Here is a 20,213-nt window from a genome sequence, read left to right as displayed (position 1 = left end):
GATAGCATGGACACAACGATGACTTACTGACGTTATTAACGTAGCTCTGGGCCCCTGACGGGTGTCTGAATGAAGCTTTTAAGGGCAGAGCTAGCAGGAGACGAGAACCAGAGAAGGCATCAGGGAGAATCTCAATGGCGAACGCCTACACAGCCCTCAAAACCCACTTGAAATGACTTTGACCCACGGCTCTATTTCACGCCATTCCCTTCTCCACTCTTCCCTTACCCCTTTCTCAGCCCTCACAAATCCAGACATTGGACCTCATCTTTGTGAATATGAGCTTTTATTCACTGCCAGCTGCGGGATGGAAGGACAGGGCAAGTCATGCACAGCCTAGGTCTACCCTCCAACACCAGGCGGTGCTGGGCAGGGGACTCGGAAGAGGATGCAGAGTGGGCTGTGGCACTTGCAGAGCTCCCTCACCACGTGGGGCAAAGCAATCTCACCAACCACCTCCACGGTGCCCGTGGGTCACACGGCAGCAGTGGGGAAGATCTGGGGCTGGAGTCTGCTGTATCTGACACCAGCCCCTGTATTCAAGCTCCCTTGATGACGATGCCCACAGCAGGGCCTGGCTCATGTCCCCTCTGCCACAATTCTCCCCAGGTGATCGTGGGACAGGCCTCGCCCTTGCCAGGCCTCACCTGGCTTGTCTGTAAAAAGCAAGTGATGATGCCGCCTCCAGCTTTCTCAAGGCTGGCTGAGGGAGAAGCCACGAGTAAAAGCGCTCGGTACACAGTAGGTGCTTAATACACAGTCATTGGGATTGGTCTTGTAAACACAAGGAAACTGAGGCACAGAGTGGGAAAGCCATTTTCCCAGAGCCACACAGTGAAGCTGAAATGCAAACTCGGGCTGCCAGTGGGTTTTCTCACTCATCCCAGAGAGGCGCTGACACACTGAGGGAACCCCCTAGAGAGTGTTTCAGACACAGCCCGGTCAAGGGCTCATCTGGTGGGCCTCAAACACATGGAATCTTGTCCAGGGTGGACACTCTTCTCCTGCCTTGGTAGTGCCCTGTGAGGCCTGGGCCTCCTGGGGCATCAGTACCCACTTGTGAAGTGGATGACTCCTCTGCTTAGATATGGTGAACACCTATTCATCCATCAAAGCCCCAGGTCCCACACCCTCTTCTCCAGGCTGCAGCCTGCAGGATTGGAGGCAGACTCAATAGAGAAAGGCCAGCCTAGGGATGGCAGCTATGATAGTGGGAAGTGGCCTTGGGGGAGGGGAATTGTTTATGGACTCTCCAAGTCACATCCATACTGGGCCCACACAGGTAAGCTCGGCTTCATACCCTCAAATTGGGGGGGTCTTGGGTCAGGGATGGGATCAGGTAACACAAAAACTTAAAAAGTACAGAAAAACTAGAAAACACAAACACATATGACTTGTCCAAAGTGCTTCCTTCTCAGCCCACAGGGCAGGGTCTGCAAACGGGGGTCCCAGGTACCTGGGGCAAGCTGCCTTCATAGGGGCAGCTCAGTCCGGCTGTTGCTTATAAAAAGTAATAAATTAGTTGCAGGGGTTTGCTACTATTTACAACGCCACCCTCGTCCCCCATTCCTGTCCCTTTGGCCCCCCCCCCGATTGACATCAGAACATGAGGGAGGTGCTGCCTCCGCTTTCCAGCAAGGACGGAGATGGCTTTATGCTTTCCGGGTGTCCTATGCTGGTGGCTCAGTCTCCACCCAGGCGTGACTTTATGGAAAAAACATTGCACAAAAAACACGCGACTCTGAAGCCAGGGAGAGACCAGGTGGGGAGGAATCAGTCTTTTCCAGTGGGTCCAAGGGCTCCTGGCACAGCTTCGGCGCCCTCCACGGCGATCTGTGGCACTGAGGCAGGTGGCCCGGTGGCCTCCTCGAGCGGCTCATCGAAGCTCACCTCTTGCACAGCCTCCTGCTTCTTGAAGGAGTCTCGGCGCTCGGACAGGTGCAGCCGCCGCATGACCACCAGCTCGGCGTCTGGCCCGCGGCCGCGGCGCCCTGCCTCCCCGTCCAGCCGCTCACCTGTGCCCAGCTTGTCAGCTGACTGGCCCCGGCGCAGCCGTGGGGAACGGGTGGGTGCAGGTGGGTGTCCAGGCAGGGGTGAGGGCGAGCGGGGAGGGGGCGCGGAGACAGGTGGGCAAGCCAATGGGGAGGGCGGGATGCTGCTGGTGGACTTGCGGCGGCCAGCCTTGGGGCGGGGTGGCCCGAGCTTGGCAGCCAGGCCATGCAGGGAGCTGGGGCGGGTGTGGCCAGTGGCAGCTGGAGAGGCAGGGCTACTGGAGCTTGGGGATGCACTGGGTGGGGACGAAGTGTCTGCGGGTGACAGGCATGGGTCAGTACTACTGGCCTCAAAGTCCCTAGCACAGAGGTGGGGCCCTGGGACTGACCAAACCTGCCAAAATCCACATCCTTTCCTGTGGCCACCCGTGCTTGGCTTTTCTGCCTTCTGCTCAAGGCTGTTACCTTGACCTAAATCTGGTGAACTCCTACGCATCCATCAAAGCCCCAGCTCCTATGCCCCATCCTCCAGGAAGCCTTCCTTACCTGCCTTTCCTCTGCCTTACCTGTCCTAGCCTGTCCCTCTCTCCAGCCTGACTCTAACCCTGTGGCTGGTTATCTCTTGCAGACTGGGGACCCTTGGGGTCAGGCCAAATCACCATCCTTTCCTGTCCCAGAATGATCTTTCCTAGGTTCAAACCATGCCCTCCCTCACACACCCTGTATGGCTCCCTAATGCCCCCTAATTTAAGCCCAGCTCTGGCCCAATCCATTCCTCAAAGCCCACCAGCCCCTTCTCAGCTTCCATGCCCCTCCTGTCTCGCCGAGTTTGCTCACAACTCTCCTACTGCTGGGCACACCCTTCCCTGCCCCTGCACCTCTCTCTGACCAGCCCGGGTTGCCTTTCAGGCTCCAGGAGGCTGGGAAGGCATTTACAGTCATCTCTGCTCCTACATCAAGTCATTCCACCCTCCCCATCCCTCCCATCGACCAGCCCTTACTCCCAGGGTGGCCTGGGGTGTGCACCCACCTGCTGGGGCGTCAGGGGCTGGGCTGCGGCAGGGCGTGGTGGGGCTGGGGGAGAGGCTGTGGGTGGGTGAGCCGGGGAGGCTCTCGCTGGATGACAGCGAGTGGTGCAGTCCGGAGGAGAAGCTGCGGCTGGTGTGCAGCACTGACGACTGCTTGGAGATCTTCTTGAAGAGTGACTTCCGCCTCGGGTAAGAAAACCAGCCAGGGGTTCAGATCCCCGCCCCCTGAGTCCTGCCCCGCCCCCGCCACCCTGGCACCTGGCCACGGCTGCTCACCGGTCCTGGGTCTCCCGCCGGCGGCTTCGCTTGCTCCTGCGCGCCATGCGGCCCTTGGCCACGTTCTTGCGTGCGGGGCCCACCTTGATGGACGTGTTCTCCAGGGCCGTGGTCCGCAGTGATATCTTGTTGCCGCTCTGCCGGAGCGAGGGCGGGGGTCGCCTATGTGCCTCCCACCGGACCCGCGGGACCCACCACCAAGGGTCCATCCCTCCACCCAGCCGTGGGACCAGGCGCTGGGGCCAAGGGGGTGCCAGGCCGTGGGGGCCTGGAGGGTGGGTAGGGAGGCCGCACCTTCAGCAGCAGCTCGACCACGTCCATGTGCACCAGCCCCAGCACTGACTCCCCGTTGATGTGGGTGATGAGGTCCCCAGCGTGTAGGCCCGCCTCCTGGGCCGGGCTTCCCTCCTCCACGCTCTGTGGGTGTCAAGACAGGCATGGTGAGTCACAGGCCTGGGCCTCACATCTGGAGACCCCCGCCCGGCTGGGCTGGCTGTGGGACCTCAGCAAGTTGCTGTCTCTTGTGCTGCCTCAGTTTCCCTGACCTTGGGGGCTATTTAGGGAGCGCGGTGGGGGGGGATGGGCCTTGAGGGGACACTGACACCCTCACGCTAGGGGAGGGAGGGTTAGGTACCCATCGTGCCCCTGCATGGAGCTGGGAGCTTAACGTCGGCTCAGGGTCTCTGTCTGTCCATCCCTGTCTCTCACCCAACCTCCTCGCCCACAACTGACACCGGGGCCCGAGAGGAACCACATGGCATCAGCTCCGCCTTCTTGTCCCAGCCAGGCCCCGAAATGCAGCTCTGAGAAGGAAGGGACTTGCCTGGGCAGAGCCGGACTCGAACCCGGGTCCCTGCTGTTCCCACTCAGCCTCACTCACCCAGACAACGTGGTGCACAGTGTAGACATCACTGTCGCCCATGTAGACGCGGATGGCCCGCAGGCTGAAGCCGTACTTCTTGCCCGAGCTGTGGATGACGATGGGGGGCCGCAGGCTGCTGCACACGGGGGATGGGTCTCGGCTCGGCGAGGAGTCACGGGACGATGGGTTCGAGGATAGTGAGCGTGGGGATAGGGGGCTCACGAGGGGGCCGCCACTGCCGTCATCTGCAAGGGGTCAGGGAAGGGCTGGCGCACTGCCTCACAGGGGACCCCACGGGGTGCCATTCTCTCCACCGCAGTGACCACCCTGGCTGCCCTGCAGTGGCACCAAAACCCTCTGCCAGGCACGCTGCTGCCCCGGCTCAGTGACCCCCACCCTGCTGGTTAAAACAGACATGGACACACAAGTAAAAACCCAGACTGGGCCGCAGGTGTTACCTGCTGTGATGATTAGGGACAGGGCAGAGACGGAGGCCGACTTGGGCACACGGCCCCCACTGCTGCCGCCGCCGCCACCACCGCCAGAGGAAGCCCTGGACTTCTCAGGGGTTGGTTCTCTCGGGCCCCCAAGGCGGCGGCCCCGGCCGGCATCCAGGGGCCGAGGCGTGGAGTGTCGGGCACCGGTGCTGTTACTTCGGAGGCGGGAATGGCTGAGAGCAGCTGTGTCGGCTAGGGGAGCAGCGGCGTCAGCCCGGTGCCTCCGCCTCGCCACTCGGCCCCTCTGCCTAAGGCCCTTCCTTCCTAGTCAGCCGGTGCACAGTCCAGCCTCCTCGCCTTCATTCATGCAGGCCCCTCCTCCTGCACAGTCTTCCCAAATTGTTGCTATGCAAAGCTCCATTCTTCAAGTCTCCTCCTCCAGGAAGCCTTCCCCCACACCCAGTTGAATCCTGAGCTTCCCCTCTTGGGAGCTAGCGGTCCCATCCTGACACAATAAAGCAGGAGGTGTTACCCCTAGGCAGGGGCTCCTGAGATGAGCTGAGGCCTCTCTGGGGCCCTGGCCTCTCCTATCTTAAAGCTTTAGTCAGTGATGGAGAACTACTCATCCTTGAAAACTCATCTCAAACAGCCCATTCTCTGAAAAACTTTCCATGACACTATCCCTCTTACTTTAGGTTCCACTTACCAGAAAGGCTGGAGGGCTTTGGCATCACTGGGGTGGCCACTGGGGGTGGGTCAGGCTCCCCCAGAATGAAGACAGGCCTCTTGGGGCCCACCCCCTCATCCTCTGACGAGAAGGCAAACTTGGGCATGGTGTCCAGGCTGATGGTGGTGTTCAGGAGAGATGGGCTAGGGCCCCGTTCAGGCTGGGACAAAGATGAGTGACAGGAGGAACCAGAGGACGTCCAGGACCTCAACCTGCAGGGAGGACGAGCCTGTGTCACACCTGCGAGGCACCTGCTCCCCAGGATACCCAGTCACCTCTCATGGCCACATCTTAACTCTCAGCCTTGAATCAGGGGCAATTTGCAAATACAGGATGAGTCCCCTTTGCACCATCCTCTTATGTCTACCTGGAGGCCTCCTATTCAACTTTTAAAACTCAGCTTCCAACATCCATCCTCTACGAGACATTGATTGTTTCTGTTGGGTCTGGGCTTTGGAGGATGAACAGGAGTGTGTTAGCAAAGGGCATTCTGGCCAGAAAGACCAGTGCAAGCAAGAGCCTCGCAGTGTGATGGGACACAAGTGCTTTATGTCAGGCATGGTTAGGAATGCAAAGCCAAAGGGAGAAAGGTTGTCAGGGGGCTGACACCCTGGCCATTATGTTTGACCCTTTTCTACTAGGCCACTGGGAAGCTCCCTCAACATCAAATTTTGTCTCCAACTCCCAGCAGGCTTGGATGCTGGATCTGCCTACACCTCCCCGGCCAACCTACCGGATGTCAGCACTCAGCCTGCGGCCATAATCCACCTCGATGTTGCGCTCCCAGCCTTCCTCCGGGTCCTCACTGAAACTCCTTTCAGCAAAGGTAGGAGTGGGCTGGGCAGCCAGGAACTCAGAGCTGCTGTAGACCTGGGAGGCAATAAAAAATCATAGTAACAAGGAAGGTGGCGGCAGTTGCACCTGGGCTGGACAGTGGGCTCAGTCTAGCACTTTGGTATGAATCACTTCCTTAAATCCTTACTCACTGCATCCCTGAAGAGAGCAGAGTCTGGGGTCCCTTGTACAGATTAAAAAACTGAGACTTAGAGGGCCCTGGCTACCAACGGGGCCACAGCTGGGGTTTCTAGTGCCGAACGGAGAGTCCTCCCCGGGGCCCAGGCCCGAGGCAGAGTAGAGGGGCTTCTGAGCAAATCGCAAAGGCAGGAATGAGCAAAGCCTATGAGGTTGTAACATGACATCCAGCACAGTGGCTCTATTCACAGTCGCCACGGGGCGGAAACCACCTCCGTGTCCACCGAGGATGGACGCGTGAACAGTGGCACATCTGTGCAGCAGAATATCACTCGGCTGTAAAAAGAAATGACACGCTCACTGCCACGTGCCACGGCGTGGCTGAGCCTCCAGTCCGCTGCACTGAGTGGAAGGAGCCAGACGCGAAAGGCCACGGGTTGTGCAATTCTATTTGTAAAAATGTCTGGAACAGAAAACCACGCAGTGGGCCAGGGGAGGGGTGGGGAGTGACTGCCAGTGGGTGCAAAGTCTCTTTCTTTGGGGAAGTGAATGTTCTGGAACCACATAAAGGCAGTGGCTGCTCAGCATCGCGAATGTGCAGAATGCCACTGAGCTATACGCTTTAGAAAGGCTGCAATGGTGTACTCTGTCGCACGTATTTTATCACACTGGGGAAGACAAGCAGACATCTTGAGATGTTCCTGAGTGCTAGCCGCACCCGGGCCCGCGCTCACCTTGCTGAACCGGTGGGAGCAGGACGAGAACTGGGGAATCTCTGCGGATGACTCCTCATCGTTGGTCTCGTCCTCCTCGGAGCCCAGGTGGCGGTAACGTTCCGAACGCGCTGTGGGAGGGACAGGCATGTGCAGCCCACCTGACGCCCAGAGGTGGCCTCAAGGACTGTGTGGCATCACGATGGGGACGCGGCCAGGCAAGGGCCCCAAGGTGGAGCAATGCCTGGTGTGTTTAGGGACCACAGGAGGCAGAGCCAGGTATCTGGGAATAAATCCCAGCTGTGTCCCCAAAAGCCAAGGGATCGTGGGCGAGGGGAATTCTTGTCTCTGAGCTTCAGTGAAGCCTGAAACGGGTCACGCAGAATTAGGTACAATTGCGCATCTCAAACGTAAAGGATGTTCCTCATTTTACAGAAAAGGAAACAGAAGCTCAGAGAAGACCTCCAGCGTGCAGCAAGTTCTGGAGGAGGCACTGGAACACTATGGACCTGACCTCCCAGTGCGGAGAGAGGGAGTCATGGGAGCCCAGCTACAGCAGCCCTGCCAGGACCCCTCCACAAAAGTGAGCGGGACGGCCCAAACTCTCCTGTGTGACAGTCCAGAGCCTGTGCCTGGTCAGGGCTGGGCAACCCAGAGGCCAGATCTTCTGAGGAGCCCCAGGTGAGGGTCTGCCACATTCACTGCCTCGGTTTCCCCTTCTGAAACCCGAAGGATGCTGCAACCTCCTGACCCCAGACGCACAGGAAATCCCAGCCAGAGGACAGTGGCCAGACATGCCCTCAATTCTTGGAAAAGCGCAGGAAGTCAGGAGCTCCTAGACCTCGGGCGAGGTGCCAGGCATGGACGGAGCCCCTGGCAGACAGCCCTTCACCCCCAGGGACTGTGGGACGGCAAAGCCTGCCCCCAAGATGACCCCGCTGCCCCCTCTCGCCACCAGCTTACTGTCGAAGTAGCTGGTGTCGTCCTCAGCCTCCAGCTGGGGCACGAACTCCGCCTTGTGTCGCAGGAGCCCTGCCCAGTCAAGGGCCAGGAAGAAGGGGTGCTGCTTCACCTCGTGGGTGCCACCTGCAGACATGCTCAGCTGAGCCCTGTGGGTCCCCAACCTGCCCCCCAAAGACGCCACTGCCACCCACATAGGGTGGGGCCCACAAAGAACCACAGTCAGCTGCCACGCAAGCGCCAAGAGAGGGGGACCAAGCCAGGGCCCAGACCCAGCCCGGCCAGGTTCCCGGGGCTGCGCTCCCACTGCTGCACACTGGGACCCGCCGCAGGGAGAAGCCCCAGGGCCTCAGGCTCCCTCCTTCCCCGGTCTTTTGCACATGTTTCTATTCCACAGGGCAGGAGGTGGCTGTTCCCTAACCTCGGCCCCACCCTCTTCTCTCGTGGTAAAGCCTCAGACATGAACGTGACCCGTAGTGGCTGTATAACGCATGGCCGCATGAGTCTCAAACAGTCCCTCAGCTATTTACCAGGTGGCCAGAAAACTGGGAAGGTGGGATCCTCTGAGCTGGCCTTTGAGGACCTCAAGACATAGCCCTTGATGACTTCACAGGTTCACATCATCACTCAGACTTACTCAGCCTCAGTGATCCCTGTGAGCACCAGAGCTAGCTATCTGCCATTCCTTCAAGGTCTTGTGCTATTCCTGGTGAACTCTTATGCATCCTTCAAAACCCCAGCTCCAAGCCCCCTTCTCCATGTAGCTTCCCAAGTAGAACTCTTGTCTACGTCAAGCCCTACCCCACCCTCTATTCCCTGGGACCCAGGATCTGAAGGAGCCACCCACCTGGGTCCCACCCACACCTACATACCAGTCCCGAGTCGGTCCAGTGGGCTCTGCCGTAGTAGCCTGGTGATGAGGTCCTGGGCGTCAGTTGGAAGGGACTCATCTCCCTCTGGCCACACGATCTCATCTAAAACGAGGGAGGAAGGAGGCAGAGGAAGCCCTTTCTAGCACCTTCTGTCACCTTCCCTCACTTATTCCTGTTGGCTCAGTCCTACCTCGCAGACAGCAAACCTGAGAACCGCATGCAGAGCCCCAGGGGGCACCAAGGCAACGTACCACTGACCACCTGCCCGAACAGCTCCTCGGGGGTGTCTCCAAAGAAAGGCACACAGCCCACTAGGAACTCGTAGAGGATGATACCCATGGCCCACCAGTCCACCGGCTTCCCATAGCCCTGGCGGAAGATGACCTCGGGGGCGATGTACTCCGGAGTCCCGCACACCTAGGCCAGGTGGAATGGGGAAACTGAGGCCAGACCCCCCCAGAGACCCCAGGAGAGATGGGGAGGCCAGGGCCAGCCTGGGAGTAAGGGGTGGGTGGAATTATAAAGACCCCCACATCCAGGAGCTTCAGGCTTCTACACGCCCAGGGCCACCCACCTGCTTGTCCACAAACTCCCGGGCGTCCTTCTCGATGTGGCCCTCGTAGAGGTTGGTGGCCATGCTCATAAGCCCAATCTTGGACAGGCCAAAGTCGGTCAGTTTGATGTGGCCAAGCGAGGTGATAAGCAGGCTGTGGGCAGGTGGAGGTGCTCGCTCAGGGCTGGGGGGCCGGGAGGCCTGGCCACTCCTCCCGCTCTGACCTTGACTTACACTCGGGCCAGGCCGAGGTCCAGCCAGGGCAGCCTGACCCTACCCCAAGAGGGGGTCAGAAAGCACTGCCTAGCCAGGCGTAGTGGCTCACGCCTATAACCGTAGTACCCCAGGAGACCACGGAGGGAGGATTGCTTGAGGCCAGAAGTTTAAGGCCAGCTTGAGCAAGAGCAAGATCCCGTCTCTACTAAAACTAGAAAAATTAGCCGGGCGCAGTAGTGGCACCCGTAGTCCCAGCTACTCGGGAGGGTGAGGCAGGAGGATCGCCTCAGGAGTTGGAGGCTGCAATGAGCTGTGATGACGCCACTGCAGTCTACCTGGGGTGACAGAGCGAGACCCTGTCTCAAAAAAGGAGGAAAAAAAAGCACTGCCTATGCACAGCCACGTTATCAAGAGAGCCCACTGGTCTCAGGCGGTATTATAAGGCAGACATCTCTGTGCCTCGACTGGGTGCATCTGGTGCTGCTATTGAGCACCTACTCTATACTCTGCTGCTCAAAGATACATTTCCTAAGACTCACAGCATCCACCCCCGGTGTGCTATAACATCTCATTTCGTAGCACCTGCTGCGTGTACCCACAGTACATTTTTGTTTGTGCATCCATTGCCTCAACGAACCAAGCAGTTTGCAAGCACCTATTGTTTACACCCCTGCTGAGCAGTGAACATATCTTGAGCACCTGCTGTGTACAGAAGTATTTCCGTGTACTTTTTAAATACATCCATTTTTTAAAAACTTATGCACGTAGCTGGGCACAGTAACATGGCACCTCTAGTCTCAGCTACTCAGGAGACCGAGACCAGAGGACTGCTTGAGCCCAGGAGTTTGAGCCCAGCCTGGGCAACACAGCAAGACCCTATCTCTAAGGAAAAAAAAAAAAACCTGAAAACGGTGCACATACCATACACTGCTGGTTAATTTTTCCTACGAACTTAAGTATATAAATGTTTTGTTACACAATAGAATCAGAGGCAACAGCTTCATAAAGTCACATTTCTGTGTACCTCCTGAGTACATCTGCCACACAAAAACGAATTCCTGGAGAATTCACCATGTATAGCCATTGTTTAAAGAGCCATTTATTTAGCACCTATTATTTACCTCAGCTCTGTAAAGAAACAATTCTGTGTACCTAACATGCACATCCACCATTTTTTTTTTTTTTTTTTTTTTGAGCCAGAGTCTCACTCTGTTGCCCGGGCTAGAGTGAGTGCCGTGGCGTCAGCCTAGCTCACAGCAACCTCAAACTCCTGGGCTTAAGCGATCCTACTGCCTCAGCCTCCCGAGTAGCTGGGACTACAGGCATGCGCCACCATGCCCAGCTAATTTTTTCTATATATATTTTTAGTTGTCCAGATAATTGATTTCTATTTTCAGTAGAGACGGGGTCTCGCTCAGGCTGGTCTCAAACTCCTGACCTCGAGTGATCCACCCGCCTCGGCCTCCCAGAGTGCTAGGATTACAGGCGTGAGCCACTGCGCCTGGTCCTTTTTTTAAAAAGAAATGTTTCTTGAGCAACTACTGTGTACACAGGCTGGTGTAGCTATCAGGTGCACCCAGCAACTTCCAAACCCAGGCCTTCCACTATTAACACCATCAATATTTCTTGAGCTCCTATGGGGCTTCCCACTGTCTAAAAAACATTCAGCCAGTAGTCCTGGTGACCTGGGAGGCTGAGGCAGAAGGATTGCTGGAGCCCAGGAGTTTGAGGCTGCAGGGAGCTATGATGACGCCACTGTACTCCAGCCTGGGCAACAGAGCAAGACCCTATCTCTAAAAAACAAAATAATAATAATAAAACCATAAAAAATAAAAAGCATTTATTTCTTGAACACTCACTAAATCTGCTACTGAAAAAATTTTTTCCTTTTTACAAATAAAATGATACAATGCCTGGGATTTGCTTCAAATCAGCCAGTGGGGAAGGGGTAACAAGGGGGTGAGGGGGAAACGGGCCTAGCCAAGCGCTGGTCGCTGTGGCATCTGAGTTGAAACACAGGGCAGGGGCAGGGGCAGGGGCAGGGGCCTGTGCCCTTCTGCTATGGCTTGAACGGTGCTCTCCAAAGTTCACATATTGCTGTCCTGGCCCCAGGACGTCAGGCCTCTGTGATCCTACTTGGAAACACGGTCACTGCAGAGGTAATGACTTAGTGTGAGACAAGGCTGGAGCAGGTGGCTCCTCATCCACTGTGACTGGTGTCCTGATAACAAAGGGAATTTGGACACAGACACACAGGGAGAACATCATGTGACAACTAGAGTTCTGCTGCCATAAGCCAAGAACTACCAGGAGTTCTGAGAGAGGCCTGGAACAGATCCTTCCCTGGCCCGTCAGACGGAGCCCGGGTCTGCAGACACCTTGATCTTACACTTCGAGCTTCTAGAACCGTGAAAGAATGAATTTCTGCTGTTTGAGCCACTCAGTATGTGGTACTTTTCACAGCAGCTCTAGCAAACTAATATACCTTTCTCCTGACTTTCGGGTGCATCTGAAATTTTCCAAAGTGAAAAGGAAAAAAGTTTTTTCAAGCACCTACTGGGGGCATTTATTCCTTGGTGAACTGCCCAGGGCTGGGCACCTTCCTGCCCCCTCTTGCAGATGAGAGTGTCCTGAGCTCGAGAGAGGCAGGTATTGCCTTGGGGTCTGACCCAAGACCCTCAGAAGGTCCCATCCTTGTTCCCCAGATCCCATCCCACCCCAAGATCCCCCAAAGGCCAGATGGTCACAGATCTCTGCACCTACCTCTGTGAAAAGTGCCCTGGTCCCTGGCACGCCGTAGGTGCTCAATACATGCTAACCGCAAAATAAGACAGTTTGAGTGCTCTGGACCTGGCACACAGTCATTGCGTAATAGCTGTTTGCTCTGCACACTTTGTACACAGCTGGTGCCCAATAAATACACACCAATCAAAAAACTGTGATATAGAAACCCAACATCAATGTGGGAGAAGTTGTTATACTTGTTTCCAGGTTCCTTAGAGGATCCAGCACAGGCCCAGGTATACAGCAGGGGCCAAATACATGTCTGTTTTCTAAGCCACTTGCAAACTGCAAAACGCCCTGACAACACGCAAGGCTCTTAACACTTATGTTCACATCTCCACATAACAAGCGTCTGAGAAACGTGCAGTCCTTGCCTTGTATCCAGGGGGCACTCAATAAATGGGCAACCCCCTCTTCTGTACACAGCAGGTGCTCATCAAATGCAGGGTGCTTTGAAAACCATAAAGGGGTTACAAAGCAGGTAGCCCTGTGTCTCCCAGTCACCCATGGAGGATCTGGCATGCAGTAGGTGCTTATTCAATACATCCTAAGGCTCTCGATCAACATGTTCTCTTCCTTTCTTCCCTGCACTAACACACAGCAAGTGCTCAAGATGTGCAGTCACTTTCTTCACATAAAAGGTCTTGCAAAGTATGTGACACTATTTTCTGTATATGGCTGGTGCCTCCTAAGTGCACATTCTCCCCCTTTGTGCAGCAGCAGCTGAGTGCACAGTTCCCCCCACCCTCACCCCACAGTTGTGCACCTTAAGTGCACATCCTTCCTCTTGACTGGCAGCATGGCCTCCTCCTGCATCGAGGAGATGTCTAGCAAGTGCCTGCTCTCCTCTCCTCTGCACACATGAGGTGTTCAACATGTGCACATTCCCTGCCTTCCTGCCAGGAGGGGCCCTATGACGCCAGCAGAGTTTAGACAGGTGGGCTCCTGAGCAGTCCCTGGCCCACCCAGAGGCTCCGCCCCTGAGCCTGTCTGGGCCCTGCCCCCATCAGCCCCACCCCCACCTCCACAGCAGCCCGGTCCTCCCCAGGCCCCACGGTGCCAGGTGCCAGCTCACTTGTCCGGCTTGAGGTCTCGGTGCACGATGCCATAGTTGTGCAAGTACTCGAGCGCCAACACTGTCTCGGCAAAGTACATGCGGGCCATGTCCACGGGCAGCGGGCCCATGTTCTTCAAGAGTGTGGCGCAGTCACCGCCTGGGAGGGGGCGGCGTGGTCACAGCCAGTCCAGGCCTCTGCCCGTCAGTCCCCCAGCCTAGGATGTCCATCTTTCCCTTACCCCCCAGGCTCCCATCTGCAGTCCTGTCTAGGTTCCCCCAGCCCTGAAACCCCGTGGCTGGGCCCCCTGCCTCCAACTGGGGTTCCTCAGGGTTCCCCAACCAGGTTGGGACCTTCTCCCCATCACCGGAGGCATGCAAGCCTCAGTGACCGTACCTTCCACATACTCCATGACCATGCACAGGTGGCGGCGCGTCTCGAAGGAGCAGAACATGCTGACCACGAAGGGGTTCTCAGCGAAGGTGAGGATGTCGCGCTCCACAAACACCTGCTGGATCTGGTTGCGCAGGATCAGGTTCTGCTTGTTGATCTTCTTGATGGCGAAGCGCTGACGCGTGTCACGGTGCCGCACCAGGTAGACGGCCCTGCGGGGTGGGGGAGCTCGCTGGGAGGCCTAAGATTGGAGCCCCCACACCTCTGCCTGGGCTGTGCCCTCCCGGGACACCGTTCCTCCTCACCTGGCCCCTCTCTCCCAAAGCAGCCACCACCGTCCCCTGGTGTCATATAAATGAGCTGAAAATGGCCCCGTGTATTGGCCCCTGGGTTGTGTATTTCTTCACAGCAGGCTGAAACCCTTAGCTCAAAAGCCTGCGGCCACCAAACTCATCAGTCTCCCTGGCTGCACCAGTCTCGCTGGTGAATGTGTGAGCCTTGCTGAGGCGGAGTTGACAAAAGGGCTGCCTGGGCCTCAGCCATCCCCTTGGGCATCTGAGAAACGGGTCCATGGATGATTGAAGACTCACCCATAGGCCCCGTTGCTAATGAGTTTGATGGTTTCGAAGTCGCTCTCACACGGCTTCCTCCGTGACTGGCCAACCAGGGCACGGCTCTGGGGGGACAGGAAGGGCTCAGGGTCCTGCCCACTGCAGAGCCGGCCAGGCTCCTCCCGCCTTCAAGCCCAAACACCATGTCTTCCGCTGTCCGGACTTCTCCAGCTCAACTTCCGAGTTTCTGAGCTTTTTGCTCAAGCTGTGCCCCCATCCAGGCAAACTCCTACACATCCTTCAAAACGTACATTTCCAGTGTCCCCTCTGGCACTGCCCCACCTGACCTCCAAAGCGAGGCAGTCCCACTTGGCACTACCTTCCCCCCCAAAGCCACAGGTGTTTATTAAGTGCCTACTGCATGCAAAACCTCGGCAAGCCCAGCCCTCCCCGTGGCCACCTGTTCCACCCTAGAAAGAACAAGATAGGTGGGGCCCCAAAGCTCTGTGACTTACCTCTGGGAACTCAGGGGCTGGGGGCTGTCCTTTGTCAAGGTGACTCAGTGGCACCATCTCTGCAAGACAAAGGAAGAGCCTCGAAAGGGGCCTCCAGGCCTCCTCTTCATCATCTGGCAACTTCCCAGGGGCCCCGGGTCCTGTCCTGGGCCAGGAATGCAGTATCTCCCCTGCCCAGCTCCCACACTGCTGTCCTGGAGCCAAGCACGGGAGGCTGGACTAAGTAACGACTGAAGAACCTTCTAGAAGGGCCACTGGTCTCTAGGTATCCTGGCCATCTTTAGGTAGCATTTGGGGATATCGGCAGCCACCACCTAACCCCAGGAATCTGGGGCATTTCCTGCAGGTGGCCAAGGGCAGGGCCATAGGGAGACGCAGGATGGTATGGTGGTTCTGGAGTCACACGGGCTTAGGTTCAAACCCCGGGCCCCACCCCGGCTCACCCTCGAGGGGGTCCTTGGCCAGGCCCAGCTGCCCGATGATGTACTGCGGCAGGTCCGTCTTGATGCCATGGCCCTCCCGGGCTTGGCCCTCGGCTGCTTCCAACAGGTGGTAAAACTCCTCAGGGTCGAACTCCTGGGGGCACAAGGGGCTCTGGTCGGCCAGAGCCCGGTCCCAACTCCACGTCTCTGCCCCCATGACCCCTCTGCCTGGGGCACCCTCGCCACTGGCCGCAGCTCCTCCCCAGGTCCTGGCTCCTGCACCTTCCTGGGGGAAGCCCACCCAGCCTGGTGGCACCCCACGTCCCTCTCAAAGCCCCCCACGTGGGAACTGTCGTCGGCCTGGTGTCAGCTGCACCAGGACCCTGCACTGGCTGTGTGAAAGGGACTCACCAGACATTCGAGGAGCCGCGCCGGCCGCGCAATGATGATGAGCAGTTTCCGGACGAGCTGGACGATGAAGCCGACCTCCTCGCTGTCTGAGCGCTCATGCGCCTGCGGGACACAGGTGGTGGCATCACCCACAGGCCCCCGGCCCCAGCCCACCAGGGGACACGCCCCTCCCCGCCCCACACGCCCCACACACGTCCTGCAGAAGCCGCTCCAGCTTCTCCTGCATCTCCAGGAAGTAGCGGGAAGTGACGAGGGCCTCGCCTGACTTGGCCAGGCAGTCTCGGGCCAGCTCGGTGATCTGGTGGTGGATAAAGCCCAGGACGCCGTCAGCCAGCGCCAGCCGGGCCCCGGGGGCGTAGGCCGCCAGGAACTCCTGCAGACGGCCCTCCATCTGCGCTGTGGCCTGGGCAGGGCGACAGGGGGCCGCTGGGTTAGAGGGTGCGGCTGGAGGGTGACACGTGCAGATGGGGACAGGAAGAAGCAACGTCAGGGGAGAGGGGATGGGGCAGTGGGCGAGGGAACACCATCCTTCGATGGAGGGGTCTGGGGTAGGGAAAGACAGACACGGACAGACAGGAGGGGACACAACCAGGACGGCAGAGTGCCGCGGAGGGACAGCATCATGGTGGGGCCGGTCCGGCCGCCAGGCACCGAGCACCTTGGGGAACCGCTCCCGGTACACGTGATTCATCATGACAATCTCATTGTCGAAGGTCCCTGATGTGCGTCCCGGGCTGAAAGGGGACGGTTGGTTTGTTGGTTCATGTGAGATCCGAGACTGAGCCTGGGCCGGGGGTGGGGGTGGGGGGGGGTAGGACTCTGAGGCAAGAAGGTCAGGGGCCAGGCACGGGCAAGGTAGGGGCTGGTGTGGGTCTCCAAGCCAGCCCAGGGAGGGGCTGGGCCTGGGCCCTGAGGTCAAGGCCTACCTGAGGCTGCGGGAACGGGGCCGGAGGCGCGGTGAGCGGCCCCCGTCCTCATCAGCCACGCTCTCTGAGCTGCGGAAGTGCTTGGACAGGAAGTGCAGCTCGTCCGGCGTCGGCTGGAAGGGAAGCTGGTGGAGGCGCTCCCGGGAGGATGAGCTTGACTGGTGGGGAGTTGCGGGGGGCAATCAGAGCCATGAGCTCATGATCAACGCCACAGCCAGGACCCCAGCACCACCCCTCAGGACCCAGGCTGCTGGTGACATTCTCCCGCCTGGCTCTTACGCATCCCTCAAAACCCCAGCTCTGAAGCCCCCTCCTCCAGGAAGCCTTCCTTGACTGTTCCCTTTGGCAGTCCTAAGTTACCCTCTAGCCGGGCCCTGACCCCACAGGCTAGGGACATCTGTGGCCTCCAGGCTGGGGGCTCTTTGGGGCCAAGGCTGGGTCTTCTCAAGGGCCCTTGCATTTTCCAGAAGGGGGGACGGAGAGGGCAGCCAGGATGTTTGCTGACTGCACCACTATCCAACCCCTTGAAAGAAACCAAAGATGTGCCCCCGACCCCAACCCAGCACCCCCGTCTGGCCATTAAGGAGGTCTGTAGATACCGAGAGGGTGGAGCTGGGCGTGTTGGTTCCATAGCCAGAAGACGGGAGAGACGCGAGGGACCATCTTCTGCCGTCTGCCCTGGAGGGGAACAAGGACAGATGGAAGGAAGGCCCGGCCCCTGTAGTTTGTGGGGACCACGGGCAGACACCATGGCGAGCAGATTTTGGCCCTGTTGGAGGAAGGACCTTCTAATAAAATAACCACGGAGATATAGTCTGACCACTGGGATTTCCGTGTGCTTTCTCTTTGTCCATCCTTCAGACACCTCCTTCAGGAAGCCTTCACTGACCCCAGCTGCCAGTGTGTCCCCCGTCAATGCCTCAACCTCTGAGTTGCAGCTGCTGGAGTACGCATTGGCTGCCACCATCAAACTGAGGACTCCCCAAAGGCCAAGGGCCAGCCGCCCATTCGTGACCACACGCCCCCCCCCCAGCACAGCGCATGGCACACAAAAGGCGCTCAATAAATGCTGTTGACTGAATAAGTGAAATGCGAGTGTCTGGCACACAACAGGTGCTCCATGAGCTCTTGTAAAGTGAGTAAGTGACTTTTTTAGTGAGTCAATGATTCGTGGACTGCGCGGTATCCCTGTCCTCCTCCCCCTCCCAAGGGGGAGAAAATTACCGTCTGTGGGTGGGACGTGGCTGCAGAAGGCTGTGCATTTGCCAGGGAAGGAGGCCAGAGGGAGAGACCACCACCATGTGGGGACCAGGGGCCAGGGGAAAGCAATGAGGAGCCAGGTCCAGCCACCAAGCACATGGCCCCGCCCGCCCCCTCATCAGCTGTGCCAGCACTGTCCCCCAAAGCCACTGCCACTCACCTCCGGGCAAAGGGGAAATTGATGGCACATGCTGCTGAGAAGTTCCGAGGACTGTCCAAGGGGCTGCTGCCTGCTGAGGAAGAGGAGGGGGAAACTGAGTCAGTGGGGGCAGAAACAGGACACAGTGCCCACCTGCTCCTCCCACACTCACCCGTCGGGACAGACAGCGGTGACAGGGGCCGGGAAAGAGTTGGTGAGGGCGTTCCTACCACCAAGCTCTTGCGGTTCCCACTGCGGCAGCTGTGAGGGGGAGGGACAAGATCAGATGGCCAGCCGAGAGGACCATGTGCGCGGCCCATAGCACACGGGCAGCTGCCTCTGGAGCAGGGTGGGGAGCGCGGCCGTCACCACTCCTACGCTGCCCCCAGGTGGGTCCCCCAAAGCCTCACCCAGCCCAGCCGTCAAGGCCTAGCGCAGAGCCGCCACTTGACAAGTATTCCTTATCATTAAAACTACTGCCAGTGTTGTCATCAGGGGTGGCACGAAGTGCTTCCAGCCTCATGGTGGACAATGCACATGGCCAGGAGCCTACGGCCCATTTTTCAGGGTTCTCTGTTCACAATCCCATCCCACACCCCTGCCCGTGCCGTAGCCACAGCCAGCAGGCCAGGCAGAGGGTGGACAGCCACCCTGGAACGCACGGAGGGCGGGGCCAGACTCCCACCTCGTTCTACACACCCTTCCCGGAGGCCACTGCCCCAATATCTCAGCACCCCTCCTCGTCCCCAAGATCTCCCTAAAATTCGAGTCTGACCCAGTCAAAACCCCTAAAGGCAACAGCCTCTTTCACAGCCCTGTCTGTTCCGCCCAATTTTTGCCCATACGTTCCCTCTCCCTACCCCAGCTCCTCCTGCGCACCAAACCCCAGGCGCAGGCCGTGGGCACCCTGCCTGGCCTCGCTTCCACCTGGGCCCTGGCCCCTGGCCCCTGGCCCCAGCCCCCGCCTCAGCAGAGGGAAGTCGGAGCAACACTGCCGTCCCCTCCAGAGCAGTCGCTCAGCAACAGCAACAGCAACAGCTCTTCTCACTCGACAAGCGCAGCAGCCCACACACCCGAGCCACCAACGCAGCACAAGAACTGTGCAGGGAGGGAGACAAGGCCTTGGGGCCCGGAGAGACAGGAATGGGGTCCCAGGCAGAAAGAAGGTTCAGTGCAGGCCAAGGCATGGGAGAGCATGATCCTCAAAGGGCACAGGTGACAAGGTGGGCAGGGAAGAGGGTCCCAGCCTGCCCACGGCTCCATGTATGGCTGCCCTCGAGCCTCAGTTTCCCCATCTGTATATCTCGAAGGATGAAACCCACACACAGTGCTCAGCTTTGGGCCCGGCGCGAGTACATATGTCGTTGTCTGTCTTTCCCTGTACGACGCTTAACGGTGCCTGGCCCAGTGGGAGCACACGCAGAGCCTGCTGAGTAAGTTGAGTCCCCGACACGTGCCAATCCCAATCAACCTCCAAGACAGAAGGGATCAGCTGCATCCAATTCCCAGACCAGGAAACTGAGGCCACAGACATCAACAGCCACAGGGATCGTGTCCCAGCCCCTGAGGTGCAGAAGCAAAAGTGAAACCCACAGGTTCCTGCCATGCTTCCTGCCACCCCCCCAATCCCCACATCCTCCTGGCCCCTCACCTGGCTCCTCACCCCCGTGCTGCACCCCGTAATTCTTGCTGAATCATTTGCCTCTTCCAACGGCATTTGGGAAAAACACCTACTTGGCTTCCCTCCTCTCAGGCAAGGCCTTGAAAACAGCCAAATTTGAAGACTCAACAGAGAACTAGGGTCCATCTGTTTACTTCCTGAGCACCTCTCAAGGGCCAGCTGTGTGCTTAACCCTCCCTGGGGGAGGCTCAGAACCTGGAGAAGTTGCCCTTCGATAGCCACCCCCTGGTATCCAAGACACAGCAGAAAATGAGAACATGGCAGAAAGTGGGGACCCGAGGCCAGTTTCCTGCACCCCATCCCTGCAGTATCCATAAACACTCTATGGGGTCCCAGGATCTTGGAGGGGGCTCTAAGCCTTGCACTCAGCATTCAAGGTCCCTCAGCAGCTGATCCCACCGCCCAGAACCTGCCTGTGTTCCCTTCTGGGAATGCCCCAGCCCAGCACCAATGAGAAACCCAAGCACAG

The 20,213-nt window shown here is 58.2% G+C and overlaps 1 protein-coding gene across 13 annotated transcripts in view; it reads right to left on the bottom strand.

Annotated features, from left to right (window-relative positions):
- Nucleotides 1–267: 267 nt before the first annotated feature.
- Nucleotides 268–20,213, bottom strand: part of MAST3 (microtubule associated serine/threonine kinase 3) — a 33,270-nt gene continuing 13,324 nt past the window's right edge. For 4 of the 13 annotated variants that reach the window (XM_045553750.1, XM_045553715.1, XM_045553758.1 and 1 more), the window contains 25 exons: nucleotides 18,236–18,324; nucleotides 18,085–18,154; nucleotides 17,264–17,342; nucleotides 16,665–16,822; nucleotides 16,397–16,472; nucleotides 15,932–16,141; nucleotides 15,739–15,840; nucleotides 15,349–15,481; nucleotides 14,906–14,964; nucleotides 14,430–14,515; nucleotides 13,843–14,051; nucleotides 13,467–13,605; nucleotides 9,413–9,545; nucleotides 9,090–9,255; nucleotides 8,839–8,940; nucleotides 7,970–8,092; nucleotides 7,028–7,137; nucleotides 6,055–6,191; nucleotides 5,301–5,533; nucleotides 4,616–4,846; nucleotides 4,176–4,402; nucleotides 3,590–3,712; nucleotides 3,296–3,432; nucleotides 3,022–3,203; nucleotides 268–2,306 (listed from right to left, as the gene is read on the bottom strand). In XM_045553750.1, the coding sequence (XP_045409706.1) occupies nucleotides 1,774–2,306; nucleotides 3,022–3,203; nucleotides 3,296–3,432; nucleotides 3,590–3,712; nucleotides 4,176–4,402; nucleotides 4,616–4,846; nucleotides 5,301–5,533; nucleotides 6,055–6,191; nucleotides 7,028–7,137; nucleotides 7,970–8,092; nucleotides 8,839–8,940; nucleotides 9,090–9,255; nucleotides 9,413–9,545; nucleotides 13,467–13,605; nucleotides 13,843–14,051; nucleotides 14,430–14,515; nucleotides 14,906–14,964; nucleotides 15,349–15,481; nucleotides 15,739–15,840; nucleotides 15,932–16,141; nucleotides 16,397–16,472; nucleotides 16,665–16,822; nucleotides 17,264–17,342; nucleotides 18,085–18,154; nucleotides 18,236–18,324 (3,847 nt within the window). In that variant the 3' untranslated portion in view covers nucleotides 268–1,773. Of the gene's footprint in view, nucleotides 2,307–3,021; nucleotides 3,204–3,295; nucleotides 3,433–3,589; nucleotides 3,713–4,175; nucleotides 4,403–4,615; nucleotides 4,847–5,300; nucleotides 5,534–6,054; nucleotides 6,192–7,027; nucleotides 7,138–7,969; nucleotides 8,093–8,838; nucleotides 8,941–9,089; nucleotides 9,256–9,412; nucleotides 9,546–13,466; nucleotides 13,606–13,842; nucleotides 14,052–14,429; nucleotides 14,516–14,905; nucleotides 14,965–15,348; nucleotides 15,482–15,738; nucleotides 15,841–15,931; nucleotides 16,473–16,664; nucleotides 16,823–17,263; nucleotides 17,343–18,084; nucleotides 18,158–18,235; nucleotides 18,325–20,213 lie in introns of all 13 variants that reach the window. The other 9 variants (XM_045553741.1, XM_045553704.1, XM_045553724.1 and 6 more) reach the window with 3 other exon arrangements.

Source organism: Lemur catta, chromosome 1 (assembly GCF_020740605.2).
Source record: "Lemur catta isolate mLemCat1 chromosome 1, mLemCat1.pri, whole genome shotgun sequence".
NCBI classification, from domain to species: Eukaryota; Metazoa; Chordata; class Mammalia; order Primates; family Lemuridae; genus Lemur; species Lemur catta.
The sequence above is the reverse complement of the archived record's forward strand: the minus strand, read 5'-3'. Positions and strand labels throughout refer to the sequence as shown.